The sequence below is a fragment of the Dendrobates tinctorius genome, unplaced genomic scaffold (genome assembly GCF_039654945.1).
Source record: "Dendrobates tinctorius isolate UK_male_01 unplaced genomic scaffold, ASM3965494v1 ptg000036l, whole genome shotgun sequence".
NCBI lineage: Eukaryota > Metazoa > Chordata > Amphibia > Anura > Dendrobatidae > Dendrobates > Dendrobates tinctorius.
Genome location: NW_027361704.1, coordinates 8909409 through 8929529, shown reverse-complemented (window position 1 = coordinate 8929529; position 20121 = coordinate 8909409). Strand labels below are relative to the sequence as shown.

Below are 20121 nucleotides of genomic sequence, written 5' to 3'. Positions count from 1 at the left end.
AAAAACCCGCAACCAATAGTAAATCAAACCCCCCTTTATCACCCCCTTAGTTAGGGAAAAATAATAAAATTAAAAAATGTATTTATTTCCATTTTCCCATTAGGGTTAGAGTTGGGCTAAAGTTACGGTTAGAGTTCAGGCTTGCTGAAGCATTCCCAGATTATCACCGATCCTCCACCAAATTTCACAGTCAATGCAAGACACTGTGGGTTGTATGCCTCTCCAGGTCTCCGTCTAACCATTAGACGACCAGGTGTGGGGCAAAGTTGAAAATTACACTCATCAGAGAAGATTACCTTACTCCAGTCAACTATGGTCCAATCCTTATGGTCTTTAGCAAACTTCAACTTGGCTCTCCTTTGGTTCACATTGATGAAAGGCTTTTTTCTAGCTTTACATGACTAGAGCTCTACCTCTAGGAGCCTGTTATGAACTGTTCTTGCCGGGCACTTCACCTCAGGTGCCATTTGCCATTCCTTTTCTAGGTTACTTGATATCATCCTGCGGTTGCTAAGTGACATTCGAATAAAATGACGGTCATCCCGATCAGTGGAGAGTCGTTTTTGCCCTCTGCCGGTCTGTAGCTTTGTTGTCCCCAATGTCTGCTGCTTGACCTTGTTGTAATGGACATATGTCTTAGAAATTTTAAGGATGGAGGCAACATAACGCTCACTGTATCCCTCTGCTACTAAAGCCAGGATTGAGCCCTTCTTTTCCTCACTCAAGACTTTTCTTTTCAACTCCTTTGGCATGGTTAACTCCTTTCCTACATTAGATGTACTATTCCGTCCATGTGACCTGGGACCTAATTACCAAGGACGGAATAGTACGTCATAGCGATCAGGGGCGCCCCCCGTGGGGAGCGCTGCTGATCGCGGCCGGGTGTCAGTTTATCACAGCTGACACCAGGCACTATGTGTCAGGGGTGGTCACGGACCGCCCCCGGCACACCGCAATCAAACATGATCGAGGTGTACCGGGGGCATAGGAGAGAAGCGTGGAGGGAGGGGGCTCCCTTCGTGCTTCCCTGAGACCCCCCGGAGCAGCGTGATGTACAGCGCTGCTGCGGGGGCCTCCTTCCCTGCAGGTCCCCAGATCCAATATGGCGGCGGGGACCTTCGGGGGCCTGCAGGGAACTGGCTTCCTCACTGCCAGATGAGCGCAGGCATGAGGAAGACTGTGCAGCACCTGTGTCAGATCGCTGATCTGTCACAGCGATCTGTGATGTGACAGATCAGCAATCTGTCACATGACAGTTATGTCCCCCCCCTGGGACAGTGTAATAAAGTGAAAAAAAGTGTAAAAATAATTAAAAATCGCTAAATAAATCGGTAACGACCCGCCCTATAAAACTGTCCCACTAGTTAACCCCTTTATTGAACCCCGTAAAAAATAAAAATAAAAAACAAAGCAAAAAACAATGCTTTATCATCATACCGCCGAACAAAAAGTGCAATAACGCGCGATCAAAAAGACCGATATAAATAACCATGGTACCGCTGAAAACGTTATCTTGTCCTGCAAAAAATGAGCCGCTACACAGCATCATCAGCGAAAAAATAAAAAAGTTATAGCTCGCAGAATAAAGCGATGCAAAAATAATTATTTTTTATCTAAAATTGTTTTCATTGCATAAAAGCACCAAAACATAAAAAAAGACATAAATGAGATATCGCTGTAATCGTACTGACCCGTAGAATAAAACTGCTTTATCAATTTTACCGGACGGGGAACGGTGCAAACGCATCCCCCCAAAAGAAATTCATGAAATGCTGGTTTTTGTTCATTCTGCATCCCAAAAATTGAAATAAAAAGCGATCAAAAAATGTCATGTGCCCGAAAATGGTACCAATAAAAACATCAACTCGTCCCGCAAAAAATAAGACCTCACATGACTCGGTGGGTCAAAATATGGAAAAATTATAGCTCTCAAAATGTGGCGATGCATAAACTATTTTTACAATAAAAAGCGTCTTTTAGCATGTGACAGCTGCCAAACATAAAAATCCGCCATAAATAGTAAATCAAACCCCCCTTTATCACCCCCTTAGTTAGGAAAAAATAATAAAATAAAAAAAATGTATTTATTTCCATTTTCCCATTAGGGTTAGGGCTAGATTTAGGGTTAGGGTTGGAGTTAGAATTGGGGGGTTTCCACTGTTTTGGCACATCAGGGACTTTCCAAACACGACATGGCATCCGATCTCAATTCCAGCCAAAAAAGTCAAATGGCGCTGCTTCCCTTCTGAGCTTTGCCATGCGCCCAAATAGTGGTTTACCCCCACATATGGGGTATTGGCGTACTCAGGACAAATTGCACAATAACTTTTGGGGTCCTGTTACCCTTGGGAAAATAAAAATTGGGGGTAAAAAGATCATTTTTGTGGAAAAAATATGATTTTTTTAATTGTACGGATGTACGTTATAAACTTCTGTGAAGCCCTTGGGGGTTCAAAGTGCTCACCACATATCTAGATAAGTTCCTTGGGGGGGGTCTAGTTTCCAAAAAGGGGTCACTTGTGGGGGGTTTCCACTTTTTAAGCACATCAGGAGCTCTCCAAACGTGACATGGCATCGGATCTGAATTCCAGCCAATTTTGCAGTGAAAAAGTCAAACGGCGCTCCTTCCCTTCCGAGCTCTGCCATGCGCCCAAACAGTGGTTCCCCCCACATATCAGGTATCAGCGTACTCCGGACAAATTGCACAATAACTTTTCCAGTCTAATTTCTCCTGTTACCCTTGGTAAAATAAAAAAATTGAACCTGAAGTAAATTTTTTTTTGTGAAAAAAAGTTAAATGTTCATTTTTTTACAGCATTCAAAAAATTTCTGTGAAGCACCTGAAGGGTTAATAAACTTCTTGAATGTGGTTTTGAGCACCATGAGGGGTGCCGTTTTTAGAATGGTATCACTTTTGGGTATTTTCTATCATATAGACCCCTCAAAGTGACTTCAAATGTGATGTGGTCCCTAAAAATAAAATGGTGTTGTAAAAATGAGAAATCGCTGGTCAACTTTTAACCCTTAGAACTTCCTAACAAAAAAAAAATTTGTTTCCAAAATTGTGCTGATGTAAAGTAGACATGTGGGAAATGTTATTTATTAACTATTTTGTGTCACATAACTCTCTAGTTTAAGGGCATAAAATTTCAAATTTTGAAAATTGCAACATTTTCACCATATTTCCATTTTTTCATAAATAAACGCAAGTTATAGCAAAGAAATGTTACCACTTAAGTGAGGTAAAATATGTCACGAGAAAACAGTCTCAGAATCGCCTAGATCTGTTGAAGCGTTCCTGAGTTATGACATCATAAAGGGACAGTGGTCAGAATTACAAACCACCCTTGGTAGTAAAGGGGTTAAAAGTTATTTTTTCATTATTATAACTTTTGGGATATTACTAGCACTTGTTTTGGCATCCAGCTTGTCCTATTGCAAGTGGATTGTGAACACCACAGCAGGGTTTTTTTTATACTTTCCTTCGTTAAATGAGATTTGGTTCAGGCGATCACCTAATCAGAAGCACATTAAGTAGAATGACACTGGAATGGCTGTCAGACATGTAGAGAAGCTGAGGCTGTGTGCACACGCTGCAGATTAGGTGCGGATTCATCCGCGCGGTTTTACCTGCAGATTGCTCTGCGGTTTTGCCCTGCGGTTTTTCATCTCCTCAATGGAGAAGATGGCAAACTGCAGCGGAATCCACAGAAAGAATTGACATGTCAATTCTTTCTGCGGATTGAAAACCGCAGATAATCCGCGTGGAAAATTCCGCACCGTCTGCATTGCGGTTTTTGATTCCCATAGGGAATCATGGTACTGTACACCGCAGCAAAAACTGCTGCGGGTCCGCAGCGGCCAAAACCGCTGCGGAACCGCAGCAAAATCCGCAGCCTGATTTTTATAAAACTGTGCAGTGGTCTCTTAATTTTTGCCAGAGCTGTAGTTGAAACAACAGCTCAATGTAACATTTCCATGCAAAAGCTTCTAGAACTAGAGAAATGGTCAGGCAGAACAAATGCAAGATGTATTGACATAGCTGAAGAGGCGGAAGGGACACATCTAGTTTAGTGTTACATGAGAAAATTGTTCACAGTTGAGAACATTTAATAATTTTGTGCAACAATCCTACCGGTTACTGCTCAGAACACCACTTGCCACCTGGAAGCCCAAGGACCTCTTGATAAAATATGCTATTCTAAAGGCACTGTCACACTAAGCGATATCGCTAGCAATATCGCTATAACTTGTGACGTTATAGCGATATTGCTAGCGATATCGCTGTGTGTGATACTTACCTATGACCCGCTCCCCCGCTGGTAAACTCTGATCGCGCGAGAACACCCAGGACTGTTTCTCGTCGTCAGCTTCCTGCGGCGCTTCCTGTGGAGAGACGAGCGACGAGCGTGGAGCCGGGCGGGAGGACGCAGGATCGCCTAGTGTGACAGGTAAGTAGCGACCCCCAACCCCAGCGATGTCGCTGGTGAGATCTGCCTGTGTGGCAGCTCACTAGTGACCACTTAGCGATGTACCAGCGATCCTGACTGCGTCATATCGCTGGTACATCGCTAAGTGTGACAGTATCTTAAGAGACAGAGGTATAAGGCCCTGATTCATCCAAGCAATTATGCCACAATTCTGGGTGTACATTGCTTTGTAAAGTTGTTTTGAAAAGACTGTTGGCATTTTAATGACAGTTTTTCTCAGCACTGCCAAAATGGGAGCTGGGCCCAGATGGCTCTGTAAATTGTGGCCTCTGTTCACACAGAATGCATTTTAGTAAGCACTAGGCTAGCCTAATCTAAGAGTATGGGCGTCATTAAGCTGTAAGCCAGATGCTCTGCATCCAGTGTGCGAACAGTGCCACATACAGATTGTATCTTTTGTCCACTGGTGTACCAAATGGCCAATCAATGATTGTAGGCTGTCTCATCGGTATTACTGCACCTGTGTAGCCGCCATCTTTATTTGGGTCCACTGCACCCTGATGGTGCATTTGTTTTGAGGCCTAGGCAGGTAAGCATCTCTGCCTGTTTTTTTATGTTTTTTCTAGAATTACGGAGGATTTTCAAATCCTCTTTTGTGGTTTAACCCATCAAGGCTAATATGCAGATTATGGACCCATGTTGTCACGCTGTGCAACTAAGCACATTCAGCTGCCACCAGGAACAGCTGATCAGCAGGGGTGCCAGGTATCATACCCTCACCAATCTGGAAGTGATGACTTATTCTAAGGATAGGCCATCATCAATATTAAAGTAACGGACAACCCCTTTAAAGGTAAATGAGTTGAGAATTTCTTTTCTCCAACTGCATGCAATTTAAAATATAAAAGGCATGTTGTTTTTTGTTACATTACATAGACTTGCACATTGTGCACTTATGTCCATACTGTGATAAAGGGGCCACTAACATTACCCATTCCAAAGATAAAGTTACTGTAATCAGAATAATAGTACCACACTTATTTGATGACAAACAATCAGATTTACAACATGAGATTCAGTCATGTGGATGCTTTCAGAATTATTTTTTGGCATTTAAAAAAAAAAAAAGTTGATGAACTCCATCATGCTATATGAACGTATTGAAGCTACCAGAGCTGACATGTGGGACTCCTTCTTTAACATATGGAATCAGTGGATAGATCTAGATCCGAACACACAACTAAAGGTACTGTCACACTAAGTGATATCGCTAGCAATATCGCTATAATTTGTGACGTTATAGCGATATTGCTAGCGATATCGCTGTGTCTGATACTTACCTACAACCCGCTCCCCCGCTGGTTATCACTAATCGTGCGAGAACGTCCAGGACTGTTTCTCGTCTTCAGCTTCCTGCAGCACTTCCTGTGGAGAGACGAGCGTGGACGCGGCCGGGAGGACGCAGGATCGCCTAGTGTGACAGGTAAGTAGCAACCCCCGTCCCCAGCGATGTCGCTGGTGAGATCTGCCTGTGTGGCAGCTCACTAGCGACCACTTAGCGATGTACCAGCGATCCTGAAAGCGTCATATCGCTGGTCGGGATCGCTGGTACATCGCTAAGTGTGACAGTACCTTAAATCAGGCCTTATGTTTGTCACCCTGAGGGAGCAAAACCTGAGGGTCTTTGGAAGGACATCAAAACACAATACTAAGGATTTAATCACATGTTTCTGATTGAGCAGACCTGATTATAAATTGTATTCTTTCTTTTTCTACCTTAAATTTACACCTCCTGTATGACCTAATCAGAATATCTTATGTTGTTGACATTACGTGCGATAGATGATAATGAGCTGATGTAAAACACACTGTGGATTACCTGTTTGTCTAGCTTTTGTACTATCCTCCCCCTATTTCGGTCTTGTCTCCCCCTATGTAAAAATTTGTATTTGTTCATTATTATTGAAATTTACACCTCCCTTGCCTGGGAGAATATATTCAAACAGTTGTATACTTTCAATATCATATTTCTAAACAAAACTTATTGAAACTAAAAAAAAAAAGTTGATAGCCAAAATTCTTTTTCAAGAAAAAAAAAATGTCACTGTAAGGAGGTAGCAGAGACCCTTCTTTGCCTCCTCTTTTGTGCACACGGAGCCCATTCAACCCTTTTATGCGAATATGACATGTTTCATATGTAAAGTTTTATGTTTGTTGTGTACTACTGTTATTGATGTGGCGTTCCCTTTAATTCTGTGCCTATGTTCAGGTTAGGGACAGAAGTAGTTAACTGGAGGATGCTGGGCTAACAGCCCCAAAAGGAACAAGAAGTTCCTGTCTGAAGTAAGTGCCCGGGCAGGCTTGCCCAGGGTAGGTGCTCAGCAGCCTCTGGAGGAAAAGACTCCCCTGGAGGGGAGAATGTGCTGCCCTGGACACCCGGGCAATGAATTAGGCACCGGGACTGCCCCGCCGAGGACTGAGAGTCCAGATACTGGCTTTTGAACTACTACTCCTGATGCTGTTACTGTTGCCGCTGATGCTGTAGTGGATTTTGCTATGGAAAGTGCAGGAAGTTTTAACCAGTTTATGGCAATTTCCTTTTCTACGATAAATCGTTTTCCCTGGTGGATTAAAACTGCGCCTGAGTGTTTCCCTGGACCCTATTCACCAGCGACTGCAGTGACTGTGACGGAAAGGTAATTGCCTGGGATTGCATCTGTCCTGTCTGTTTTATGTAAAAGGAGCCGGGGTGTTTGTGGGCCGTTGATTTAAATGGATTTGGTTGTGACTACCACCCTGTGCCACCTTGTTACATTGCCATTTTCCGAGACCCATAAGGGTTTAAATCTTTGGGATATGAGGCTATGTCAATGCTCATTTTTGGCGCCTTGAGCTGGCGTTTTTTACTGATACCATTTTGAGGTAGATACAAATTTTTGATTACCTTTTGTTGCTGGATTTTTATAAAGCTGGGAAATTTGCATCATCTGGCCTTTCCTAATGATGATTATGAACAAGTCATAACCCTAACAGGCTAATTATGGTCTGAAACCTTGGTCAATGTTATCAGAACACACACATCTATAAGGGTGGCCTAACTTTTGCAACAACCCATTTCTCTTTTGTAATTTTTAAATTGAAAAGAATGACACTTTTGTTTTTGCTTAAATTGCACTAGAAAATATGTCAACTTTTACTTTAGTACTTTTAGAGATCACTTCATTTTCAACTTCCTTAACTGTTCACAATAACAGTAATATTGACCAGGTGTGCCCAACTACATGCCACTCTATAATGGCATCCATCACCATTAGAAAAATGTATAAGGTCATGTATATTACTCCTGCTTTGACGTTGAAAATTCTTTATATATGCGGGTTTTTCAGTTAACTCCTTCAAATCACAATTTCCTTTCACCATCATATTTGATAACATTTCATTGTTACCTTTTTTAGTTGTGAATATTGCAGCAATTCATTTTGTAAATATTTATTCTTCTCCTTCTCTTTAGAAAGCTCTTCCCGAAGAGTTTTCTGTTGTTCTTTCTCAGATTGTAGATTGTGCTGTAAATTGGAGCTACAAAGGAGACAAATATAAGTATTAACATTAATGGTCATATAACTGGTCTCAACAGTCTGTATTCTCTATATACACTCGCAGTTCAATATGTAATTAAATGGGATGCATGTTTTTAGACAGCCCATGCTGAACTCCATCAATTAGATTGTTGCAGCTTTGTGACGGGGAAGCTTTGATGAGTATTTTGCATAAATTAGAGACTGGCTGAACACCCTTTTGGCCAAAATCTTCATGGTATATGCATTTTAAGTGTTGTTACAATGACTCTGATACCAAATGTATGTATTGTTTTATTTAGTGATTATTCCTACTAGGAATTCTTTTTTATTGATCCCATGACCACATCCCTGGAGTGAACATCCACTGTTGGATTAGAAACTAGTGGATATAAAAGGGGATACTTCTCTTCTACTCAATGCATGGTGAAAAGCAGGGCTGTGGAGTCGGTAAGCCAAACCTGCGACTCCGACTCCTCAATTTCCCTTACACCGACTCCGACTCCAACTCCGACTCCGACTCCCACACATATTGCTTATATTTAAGTGAAAAATTTATTGTAGTACAATGTGAACCTCAGACATTTAATCATTTTTATGATCCAATAATCAAGATATTTAGATAGAACAGAATATATATTGGTGTACTACCCGGTTTTCATTCTTTTTGGTACAGATATGGATAAATGGATAGATAGAGCAGATTTCTAATCTGCTTTTGCTATTGAAAACATTATCTATGAGCTCAAAAACCTTTCAGGTGATGCAGTTTTTTAAAAAGATGATCAGCTTTTGCAGCTGAAAAACGTATCCTCAAAAAACACAGGAAAAACGCTGTGTGTGAATGTAGCCTTAGATCAGGAATAGAACAGCCATTTATAGGACATTTCATAACTTTCCCAAACTCCTATGAAAAAATATTCAGCACATCCTGCATTGAATTACTGTACCCAATTTATTATATACTGTATTTTAGGAGTCGGAGTCGGTCCATTTTATACCGACTCCAACTCCGACTCCACGACTCCGACTCCACAGCCCTGGTGAAAAGTTCAGGAAAGCTATATGTACGTGCATATATATCTACAGAGCCTTAAAAAAAGTATTCATACCCAGTGAACTTTTCCACATATTTTTACGTTACACCCACAAAATGTATTTTATTGGGATATTATGTGGTATACCAACACAAAGTAAGACGGAACAAACCGATAATATAGTCCAAGATTTCAAACCTAAAAAATGTACAGTTTATTAGTTGATCAGGTAAAATTATAGCAGAAAAAAGACCAATGCAGGAGTAAATGCTAATGTAAAAATAGGGACGCTACATCCAGTATAAGGTATCAAGCATGTACATCTTAGTGAGTGGTACACATAGTAACACCATGAAAAAATGGAAAAATACAAAAAAAATTGTAAAATAAAAGGTAATAAGAGGGGGTCAATATGAGTCAAAATATTCATTCAAAATTATCTTTCACAAAGTGTCACAATATAATAAAGTGCCAGTGCAATCAGACACCAATCAGTGGATTCACTATTTCTGCCACCAATTAGCATTCCTTTAATTTTAATTTTTGCTTTACAAACACAAAGTAGCAAGAATTTGTAAAGTGTAAAATAAGTGATACATGGTTTTTTAAATATTAAAAAATATAAATCTGACAATTGCGAAGTGCATTTGTATTCAGTCCCTGTAGTCTGATAAAATCCCGAGTGACCAATTGCCTCCAGAAGTCACATAATTATTGAATTGAGTCTTCACCTTTCTGTGAAATTTTATACATAGCAATTAAGTCCAAAAATATTAGCCACCTTAATTCAATACATATATTACAACTTCTGCCACTAATCTGTGCAGACAAAAAGGCAATAGGCAAATAGATAAATCAATAAAATCAATTATTTATTCATATAATTTCATAAAATAGTAACAAGGAAATTTCTCAGAAAAAAAACAGGTATGAACATAGTTAAGGCGCACACAGAAATAAATATAATGTCATATGATCATGAGTTATATCAAACTTCAAACATACTTATACCAGTGTACCATGTTACATGATCAAAAAATCAGCGCTTCCAAAAACTGTTATAACAAAAGTGAGCTCCTCACACGTAAACTCGCTTAGCGGTACATACCATCAGTGTCCTAAATAGCTTTAGTAGCAAAGGGAACTAGTCTTTAAATAAACATCATAAAGTGCATAGTGCTAAAGATTAATTGCTTCGCTATATTCCCTGCATAATATGCCTGCCATAATGGCTAAGAACACTCCTCAATTCAACAGCATAAAGTGCATAGTGCTAGAGATTAGTTAACTTCGCTATGTTCCCTGCAAAAAATGCCTGCCAGAATGGCTAGGAGCAGGGAAAACTGTTGCTGGGCGTCATACGCCCCCTACTGAGGAAGCCAGTACGACGAAACGGCGCTGTCGGGGTAGCCGGGTACACGAGTGAAAGGGCCACGTAAGCTGCATTCAATCTTGAGCGCTGTACATTATACACTGCTCCATCCAGCATACCGGGTTTTTTTCTGAGAAATTTCCTTGTTACTATTTAATGAAATTATATGAATAAATAATTGATTTTATTGATTTATCTACTTGCCCATTGTCTTTTTGTCTGCACAGATTAGTGGCAGAAGTTGTAATATACCTTTCTGTGAAAGCCTCAGCATCATAAAAACAAAAGGAACACAATAGACAGGTCAGGGTTAAATTTGAAAAGGCGAGTAAAGCACAGTTAGGTTGTAAAAAAAATAGCCCAAGCTCACAACATCTTATGGAGAACTGTTCAATCCATCATACAAAAATGGAAGGAATATGGCACAACTTCAAATCTGGCCGTCCACCTAAACGAACATCACAAGCAAGCAAAGCACAAATTAGAGAAGCAGCCAATAGGCCTATGGTCATTATGGGAGAGCTGCAGAAATCTACAGGTCAAATGGTAGAATGGTAGAATCTGTCAACGGGACAACCATCAGTTGTATACTGTTGTGAGTTCATTTTCCCCTCCGTCACTGAGGCCTGGTGAACTCCCTATTCTAGTGAAGGAAGGTAGTGAGCCTGATTATCAGGCACCTGGGACTGGTGAAGACGATTGGCTGAGTGGAGTCACTGACTAGATTTAAGGCAGCCTACGCCCTTTCTGCCCTGCGGTTGATTTCTCTGTGGACTCTTGGACACCAGTCTGATTCCTGCTCTCCTAGAGCTAAGTTTTCTGTTCTGCCTTTTGCATCTAAGATTTGTTTTTGTTTTTCTTGCTTTTTGGATTCTGCCACTCCCTGCTGGAGTGTGCAGTGTTCCGTGAGCTCTGTCTTCTGAAAGTACCTGAGTGCTGATTTAGTTTTTGAAGCTTAGTTGCTTCAGGGCCATTTTTATATCAGCTTGTTGGCTTTTTTCTCTGATAGGGTTTTGGCAGATTGCAGACAGCAGCCTTCTTATCCGTTCCTATCTAGGTAGTTTTTGGGCCCCGTCTTTGCTCAGCCTGTCTTTCTGTCTGTGTAAGTGTTTTCATCTTGCTTCACCGTCACAAATTTGGCTTTTATGGAAGAGTGACAAGAAGAAAGCCATTTTTGAAAACAAGCCATGAGTACAGTTTCAAAAAAAAAAGTCATGTAAGGGACACAGCTAGCATATGGAAGGTGCTCTGGTGGAAAACTAACACTGCATATCAACCTTGAAAACACCATCCCCACTGTAAAACATGGTGGTGGCAGCATCATGCTGTGGAATGCTATTTTTTCTGCCATAATGGACAAAGGAACCAGTTGCTGCACACCTTCCCCTTTGTACATTATGGCCACAGGTAATAATCTATTATAGGTTCTACAGTATAGGTTGAACATGATACAACTATATAGCAACTGTAATACAGCGCTTACTGCATGTGTTGGGGACACTTGCTTGGCAACGGGATTAAAGCACATAGGACCAGTTTTATCACACAGTCTGTTTTATTCAGACATCATAAACCACCACCGTATGCCATGTGACACTTCATAGGCTTAACACATAGTCCATAACACTTCTTAGTACACGGCTTTAATAAGCAGAATCTAAACACGCCAGACTTCTTCGCCCAGTTACTATGCCAAACAGTTCATTAATGTCCACGGAACACAACAGGCACCAACAGACGACATTAAGTTGCAGTCTCTAAACATGCTGGACCTTACTCTGTCCAGTTACCATGGGTGACCGCACAGTTCATAAACATCAATGGAACATCATAGGCACTAACAGTCTGTTCCACTGGCAGATACTTGTCTGCCCATAACCCCCTTGTCTGGAGTTATCTTACAGGAGCTCCTGCTCCACACGCTGACTCCTGTCAGTCCTCTCTCCTGGGGGAAGCTGCCTTACTGGGACCACCGTCCTTGTGACCAGGGCACTCCCAACAGTCCAGACCCGCAGAAGAAACTGTAGCTTCCCCTTCACAGTGTTGTCACAGACTCTGCACATACGGCCTCTCCATGTGCTATTCAGGAAGTCCACTCCTTGGATCATCCAACACACAGGCCTCCAGGTCCATGGCCTCACCTTGTGCTTTCAGGAATCCGATCCTACTCCCAGGATCTTCCAACACAGGCCATCCAGGACCTTACACTCTGACCATTCAGGTCCATATACTCAGATCATGTGACCCAAACCCATGGTCATACTATGTAGCTGTAGCCACCTCCACAAGTGGGTGGTGTATGTGTGGTTAGTCGTCCCGCCCAGCTCTCCAACTAACCCTGTAACCCTCCATTATAAGTAAACAAACAAAAACAAAGCTCGCAGGACTACAGGTCCCAGAGCAACACTACCGGCTTACAGCGCAGAGGATCTCCTCTGTGCCACATACCGGCCATTCACAATGATGCCGGTCACTGTCTCACTATCACAATTACCCCTCCATGCGTATCCTGAGGATCACATACAGCGCCCCCTAGCTGTAACAGGGGACACTGCCTCACACAACATAAATACCCATGTGTGTCTTTCTGTGACATAAAATATAGGATAAAGATGCATCTCACAAAATTAGAATATCATCGAAAAGTTAATTTATTTCAGTTCTTCTATACAAAAAGTGAAACTCACATTATAGAGAGTCATTACAAACAGAGTGATCCATTTCAGTTAATGCCGATTATGGCTTACAGCCAATAAAAACCCAAAAGTAAATATCTCAGTAAATTAGAATACTTTATAACAACAGCTTGAAAAAAATGATTTTAAAGTCCGAAATGTTGTCCTACTGAAATGTATTTTCAGTGAATGCACTCAATACTTGGTCGGGGCTCCTTTGGCATCAATTACAGCATCAATGCGGCATGGCATTGAGGCGATCAGCCTGTGGCACTGCTGAGGTGTTATGGAAGCCCAGGTTGCTTTGATAGCATCCTTCAGCTCGTCTGCATTGTTGGGTCTGGTGTCTTTCATCCTCTTCTTGACAATATCCCATAGATTCTCTATGGGTTTAAGGTCAGGCAAGTTTGTTGGCCAATCAAGCACAGTGATACTGTTGTTTTTAAACCAGATATTGGCACTTTTGGCAGTGTGGACAGGTGCCAAACCCTACTGTAGAATTAAATTTCCATCTCCAAAAAGCTTGTCGGCAGAGGAAAGCATGAAGTGCTCTAAAATTTCCTGCGCTGACTTTGGTCTTGATAAAACACAGTGGACCTATACCAGCAGATGACATAGCTCCCCAAACAATCACTGACTGTGGAAACGTCACACTAGACCTCAAGCAGCTTGAATTGTCTGTCTCTCCACTCTTCCACCAGACTCTGGGACCTTGATTTCCAAGGTCTAGTGTGAACAATCTGTGTTGTTTTGTCCCCTTTCTAAAATCTTTTGTAAATTTTTTTTTTTTTTTTTTTTATAAACACTGCCTATCATTCAGGATTAGATATAAACATTTTCTAGTTCTGCTCCTTTTGTTCTGTAAACTGCATCCTGAAGCCATACGTTTTAGAACCAAGCGTCCAGTTGGCCTGTGTATAAAAAACGACCGATGGTGGAAGTGAGTTGTTCTTGGATTAACGTGGAGCTAGCGGTGACCGGGGGTTGTTCTTGGATTAACGTGGAGCTAGCGGTGACTGGGCGTATATACTTATTCCATGAGGGAGAGTAGGAGGTGTATATACCATACGCTCACTGTTAGTTTCAGAATAACTGGCCTTAGTGGAAACACCTGCAGCATCCTCTGTTAATCAATGGTCAATTGTGTAATTGTCCAAATGATTAGGGGGCAGCAGAGGTCTGTTTGTGACAAAAAGATAACAGCGAGTGGATCTGTGCAACCCTCCTGGCTGTAATCTTTGACAATTGGTAGCAGCAAGTGGCTCTGTGCAGGCCACCTGGCCGTGATCTTTGACAAATTGTGGCAGAGGTGGTCTCTCCAGCACCATCCCTTGAAAATCGTTTATTTCCTTTGTATGTATCGTAACAATACAGAAAAACAGAGATAAAAAGGCAATCGGACATAGTTTCACACAAAACCCCCAAAATGGGCTTGGCAAAATTGTTTTAACCCTCAACTTAATATTTGTTGCACACCCTTTGGAATAAATACCTGCAGTCAATTCCTATAACTATCAACAAGGTTCTTGCACCTCTGAACTGGAATTTTGGATCACATTTCTTTTGCAAACTGCTCCAGGTCTATCATTTGATGGGCGCCTTCTCCCAACACCAAGTTTAAGATCTCTCCACAGGTGTTTAAGGGGATTTAGATCTGGACTAATTGCTGGCCTCTTCAGATCTCTCCAACACTTTGCTTCCATCCATTTCTGGGTGATTCTTGAAGAATGTTTGGGGTCATTGTTCAGCTGGCCTAGGACAAAAACATGCTTTCTGACACTGAGCACCAACACTGCAACCCAAAATGCTTTGGTAATCTTCAGACTTCATGATGTGTTGCCCATAGTCAAGGCACAACTTCCGGAGGGAGGAAAACAACCCAAAACATCTTTGAACCTCCACCATATTTGACTGTAGGCATTGTGTTCTTTTCTTTGTAGGCCTCATTTCATTTTTGGTAAACAGTAGAATGATGTTCCTTTCATAAATTTTTCTCTGCCGTCCTCGGAGATTAGCTACATTGTCGTGGGTTGTAGACTTCTTAATTATGTTGTGCGCCGTGGACAAAGGAACATCAAGATGTCTGGAAATGAACCTGTAACCTTGAGACTGGTGATATTTTTCAACAATTTTGGTTCTCAAGTTCTCAGACAATTCTATTCTCTTTCTGTTCTCCATGTTTAGTGTAGTAAACACAGACACACAATGCAAAGAGCGAGTCAACCTCTCCTCTTTTAATCTTGTTTTAAATGTGATTTTCTTATTGCCCACACATTACTTGCCACATCTGAGATTAAATGAGCATCACATGTTTGAAACAAAGTTGTTTATCCAAAATTTTGGAAAACTGCCAACAATTTTGTTGGCAAACAGAAGGTCCAAATTCATAAATGCGAACATAAATGGAACCCACAAAAGTAATAAGTAATATCATCACCTGTGACAAATGCCAGGAATTTTTTTTTCATAGACCCTTCGGTGTGTATGTGATTTGAAGTGGCCTTTTAACATAACTTTCATATTGTTTATGGTGTGTCCTGGACCACAGAAATGTTTAGCCACAAGTTGTTTTTTTGTGCTTGTAATCGTATGGTAATGAGCTCTCATTTTCTGTTCTGTTCGTCCAACACAGAGACCCCCAGTAGGACACCTAGTACACAATTAAGTACACCAAATTGGAAAAAAAAACAAAACATGTGAATGTCTCGGGAATTTTTTAGTCCTGCTGTGCCTTGCGGCTCTATATTTTGTCTGTCGTCTTTACATGAATGCAGGTGCAGGTTTTGCAAGGATTAGGTTCGCTCTTGGTGTATCAGAGGGCATTGAGCTTTAGATCACAATATTTATTAACCCCTTTCCGACATCGGGCGTAATAATATGCCAATGTCGGACACCCTCCCTTTGATGTGGGCTCCGGCGGTAAGCCCACATCTTTCCTGGCACGTCAGCTGTTTTGAACAGCTGATAAGTGCCTGGAACAGCCACGGGTGGAATCGCGATCCACCCACGGCTACTAACCCGTTAAATGCCACTGTCAAACTCTGACAGTGGCATTTAACACGGGTCATCGATGAGTCGGCATGACAACCAGAGGTCTCCAGCAGATCTCTATGGTTGTCAATGCTGGATTGCCATGAGTGCCGCTCATAGCAAGTCGGCAATCTGATCATCACCAGTATGTAGCAGAGCCAATCGGGTTATGGCAGTTTCTAGTCTCTCATGGAGACTATTAAAGCATACCAAAAATTTAAAAAAATGCTTTTAAAAATATAAAAAAATAAAAAAAATATATAAATATATAAAAGTTCAAATCACCACCCTTTCGCCCCATTCAAAATAAAACAAAAAAAATCAAACACACATATTTGGTAACGCCGCATTCAGAATCACCCGATCAATCAATATAAAAAAGAATTAACCAGATCGCTAAACGGCATTAAAAAAAAAAGTAAAAACGCCAGAGTTATGTATTTTTGGTTGCCGCAACATTGAATTAAAATGCAATAACGGGCGATTAAAAGACCGAATCGGCATGAAAATAGTATCATTAAAAAGTCAGCTCAGTATGCAAAAAATAAGCCCTCACCTAACCGAGATCACAAAAAATAGACAGGCTATGGGTATCGGAAAATGGCGCAATGTTTTTTTTTCTTTTTTTTTTTTTTTTATTTAAAAACAAAAGTTTGTATTTTTTTCACTACTTAGATAAAAAAGAACCTAGACATGTTTGGTGTCTATGAACTCGTAATGAAATGGAGAATTATATTTTTAGCCGGTCATCTTTGTGTTGGATATGGTGAAGTTTTTGGCAGTTTTTCTGAGCACTTCAAGCTGTGGGCTGTAGGTCACCACAAAAGCTACGCGGTCATTTTCCTCTTTTTCTCCATCTTGAAGTACTTAACTTTTAGTGTTCCTTTTGTTATTCCACGCCTGATGAAGAGAACCAAGTAGTCTTGAAGGCTTGCTTTGAAACATCACTTCTTTTTATTAGCCATTAAACGGTATCATAACTACAAGATATTATTTTGTTTCTCCCACTGAGAACAGATCTCAGTACCAAAAGCTTTTATTCCCTAGACCTTAACCCCTTCCCAACATGCGCCGTACTAGTACTGCTCAGCGGGAGGTGCGTTCCCGCAAACAGCAATACTAGTACAGCGCATGTTGGGAAAGGGTTAAGGTCTAGGGAAAAAGAGGGAAAAAAGCTTTTGGTACTGAGATCTGTTCTCAGTGGGAGAAACAAAATAATAATCTTGCAGTTATGATACCGATCGCACGGCCTCACGCTGAGTGCCACGGCGATCGTGTGTGGATGTCACCGATCGCAGGCATTTAACCCCTCTGATGCCGCTCTCAGTAGTGATAGCGGCATAGAGAAGCATCGTGCAAGGAGGTGGCTCCCTGCGAGCTTCCATCGGGACATCACAATGCAAACGTGATGGCCTGATGGTCTCCACTGAGACCCCCAGCACCAAGATGTCTGTGGGATCCTTCTGGGTCCTGCAGGGAGGTGGCTTGTGAGCACCTGCTGAGCAGTGAAAAGTCTCAGATCAGCGATCTGACCTTATATAGTGATGTCCCATCCTGGGACAATGTAAAAAAGTTTAAAAAAATTAGAAAGTGTAAAAATAATTTTTTAAAAATTCCTAAATAAAGAAAATAATAAAATAAATATTTTCCAATAAATACATGTAAATAAAAAAAAGCAATAAAAGCACACATTTCGTATCGCCGTGTCCGTATCCCACTAGTTAACCCCTTCAGTTAACACAGCAAAAAATAAGAGACAAGGCAAAACAATGCTTTATTATCATACCCCCAAACAAAAAGTGCAATAAAACGCGATGAAAAAGACGGATTTAAATTAAAATGGTACCGCTGAAAACGTCATCTTGTCCCGCAAAAAATAAGCCGCCAAACAGCTCCATCAGCAGAAAAATAAATAAGTTATAGCTCTCAGAATAAAGCGATGCAAAAATAATTATTTTTTCTATAAAATAGTTTTTATTGTGTAAAAGCGCCAAAAAATAAATAAATAAATAAATGAGATATCGCTGTAGTCGTACTGACCTGAGGAATAAAGCTCTCTTACCAACTTTACCAAACGTGGAAGTGTATAAAAGAAAAGAAAAAACAAAAAGCAATTCCTGAATTGCTGGTTTTTGTTAATTCTGCTTGTCCTGCAAAAAAACAAGCCATAACAGTACTCTGTTGGCCGAAATATGAAAAAATTATAGCTTTCAAAATATGGTGATGCAAAAACTAGTTTTCGCAATAAAAAGCGTCTTTTAGTGTGTGACAGCTGTCAAACAAAAAAAAACCCGACATAAATCTGGTATCGCTGTAATTGCACCGACCCGAAGAATAAAGTCACCTAATTACTTATACCACACGATGAACGGCATAAAAATAAATAAAACCAATTCTTTACATGCTGTTGATTTTTTTCATTCTGTTTCCAAAAGATCGCAGTAAGGCTCTGCGCACATTTATCCTGCGCTCTGCGCTGAGCGCGTACACCAGGGTTTCTATGTAAATCTATGAAATACGCGATTCAGACAGAACCCCCAGCGGAAGATTCCCTATAATGAGGCAGAAGAAGGCACTAAGGACGCTGTTGGACCTGCGATCCGACGGTGTCCATCTTTTTAGCATTGCATAAAAGTGCCATCAGCCACAGTTTTGTGCACTTCTGAAATGGACAATACTGAACAGAGGCCAGACTGAGTCCAGAGTAAATCTGCTGCCTCATTATAGTGAATGGATCCCTCTGGAGTTTCTTCTGTCATGTCACTCAGAGATTTAGATGGAAACCCGAAAGTGCTCCGCATTGAGTGCGGATAAATGTGATCCCTAAAGCGCCCGTTACACATAGCGATATCGCTAGCAATATCGCTGTAACGTCACCGATTTTGTGACGTAGCAGCGATATTGCTAGCGATATCGCTATGTCTGATACTTACCTCCGACCGGCTCCCCCGCTGCTCATCGCTGGTCGCGCGAGTACGTCATTTCTCGTCGGGCGCTTCCTGCTGGGATTCCTGTGGGGCCGACGAGCGACGTGTGGACGTAGGCGGGAAGACGTCAGGATAGCTGCGTCTGACAGGTAAGTAACGACCCCCGACCCCTGCTATGTTGCTGGTGAGATCTGCCGGTGTGGCAGCTCACTAGCGACCACTTAGCGATGCACCAGCGATCCATATCGTTGTCGGGATCGCTGGTGCATCGCTAAGTGTAACAGTACCCTAACACTATGTAAAATGGTCACAATAAAAGCTTCAACTCAATCAACAAAAAAAGCAAGTCCCCACTCAGGTCCGTCATCTGTTAACGGAAATATAGGGGGCTTCCACCTTACTGGTAGCACAAGGGATTTAGAAAAGCTAAATGGCTTCACGCTCCTCAAAAGAAATTGAGCAAATTCTGCGCTCCCAAATCCAAATGCCCTCCCTTCTGAGCTCCAGTGTGCCTAAACAACATTTAGCGCCCACGTTTGGCATTTCTGTAGTGATGAGAGCCCGCCTAATTTACAGGTGCGCGTCACCAGAAGAGTGAGCTGTGCATAATGTACTGGTCACTACAACGGCTGTTTGCAATTTTCACTCAGCAACATCCACTGCTGCCTGTTTCTGGAAAACACCCCATGAAGTCAAAATCATCACTACATCTGTAGATAAATTCCCAAAGGGGTATAATTTCCAAAATATGGTCACGAGTGGGGTTTCCACTGTTTAGACAGATCAGGGACTCTCCAAACGCTACATGACACCCGCTAATTATTCCAGTAAATTTTACATTCAAGAAGTCACATAGCGCTCCTTCCCTTCCAAGCTCTGCCATTCTCATCAGTAGTATTCCTTCACATATGGGGTATCGGTGTACTTAGGAGGAGAAAATGCACAACAAATTGTATGGAGCAATTTCACCTGTTACCCTTATGAAAATGCAAAATATGGCGTTAAAAAAGATTTATTTTGGAAAAATGTGATTTTTTTTATTTCCACGGCTCTATGCTATAAACTTCTGTGAAGC

The 20121-nt window shown here is 41.3% G+C and overlaps 1 protein-coding gene across 5 annotated transcripts in view; it reads right to left on the bottom strand.

Annotated features, from left to right (window-relative positions):
• RUFY1 (RUN and FYVE domain containing 1) overlaps window positions 1-20121 on the bottom strand; it is a 573324-nt gene that overhangs the window by 64260 nt on the left and 488943 nt on the right. For all 5 annotated transcript variants that reach the window (XM_073573702.1, XM_073573703.1, XM_073573706.1 and 2 more), the window contains one exon: window positions 7877-8006. In XM_073573702.1, coding sequence (XP_073429803.1) covers window positions 7877-8006 — 130 coding nt within the window. The remainder of the gene's footprint in view (window positions 1-7876; window positions 8007-20121) is intronic.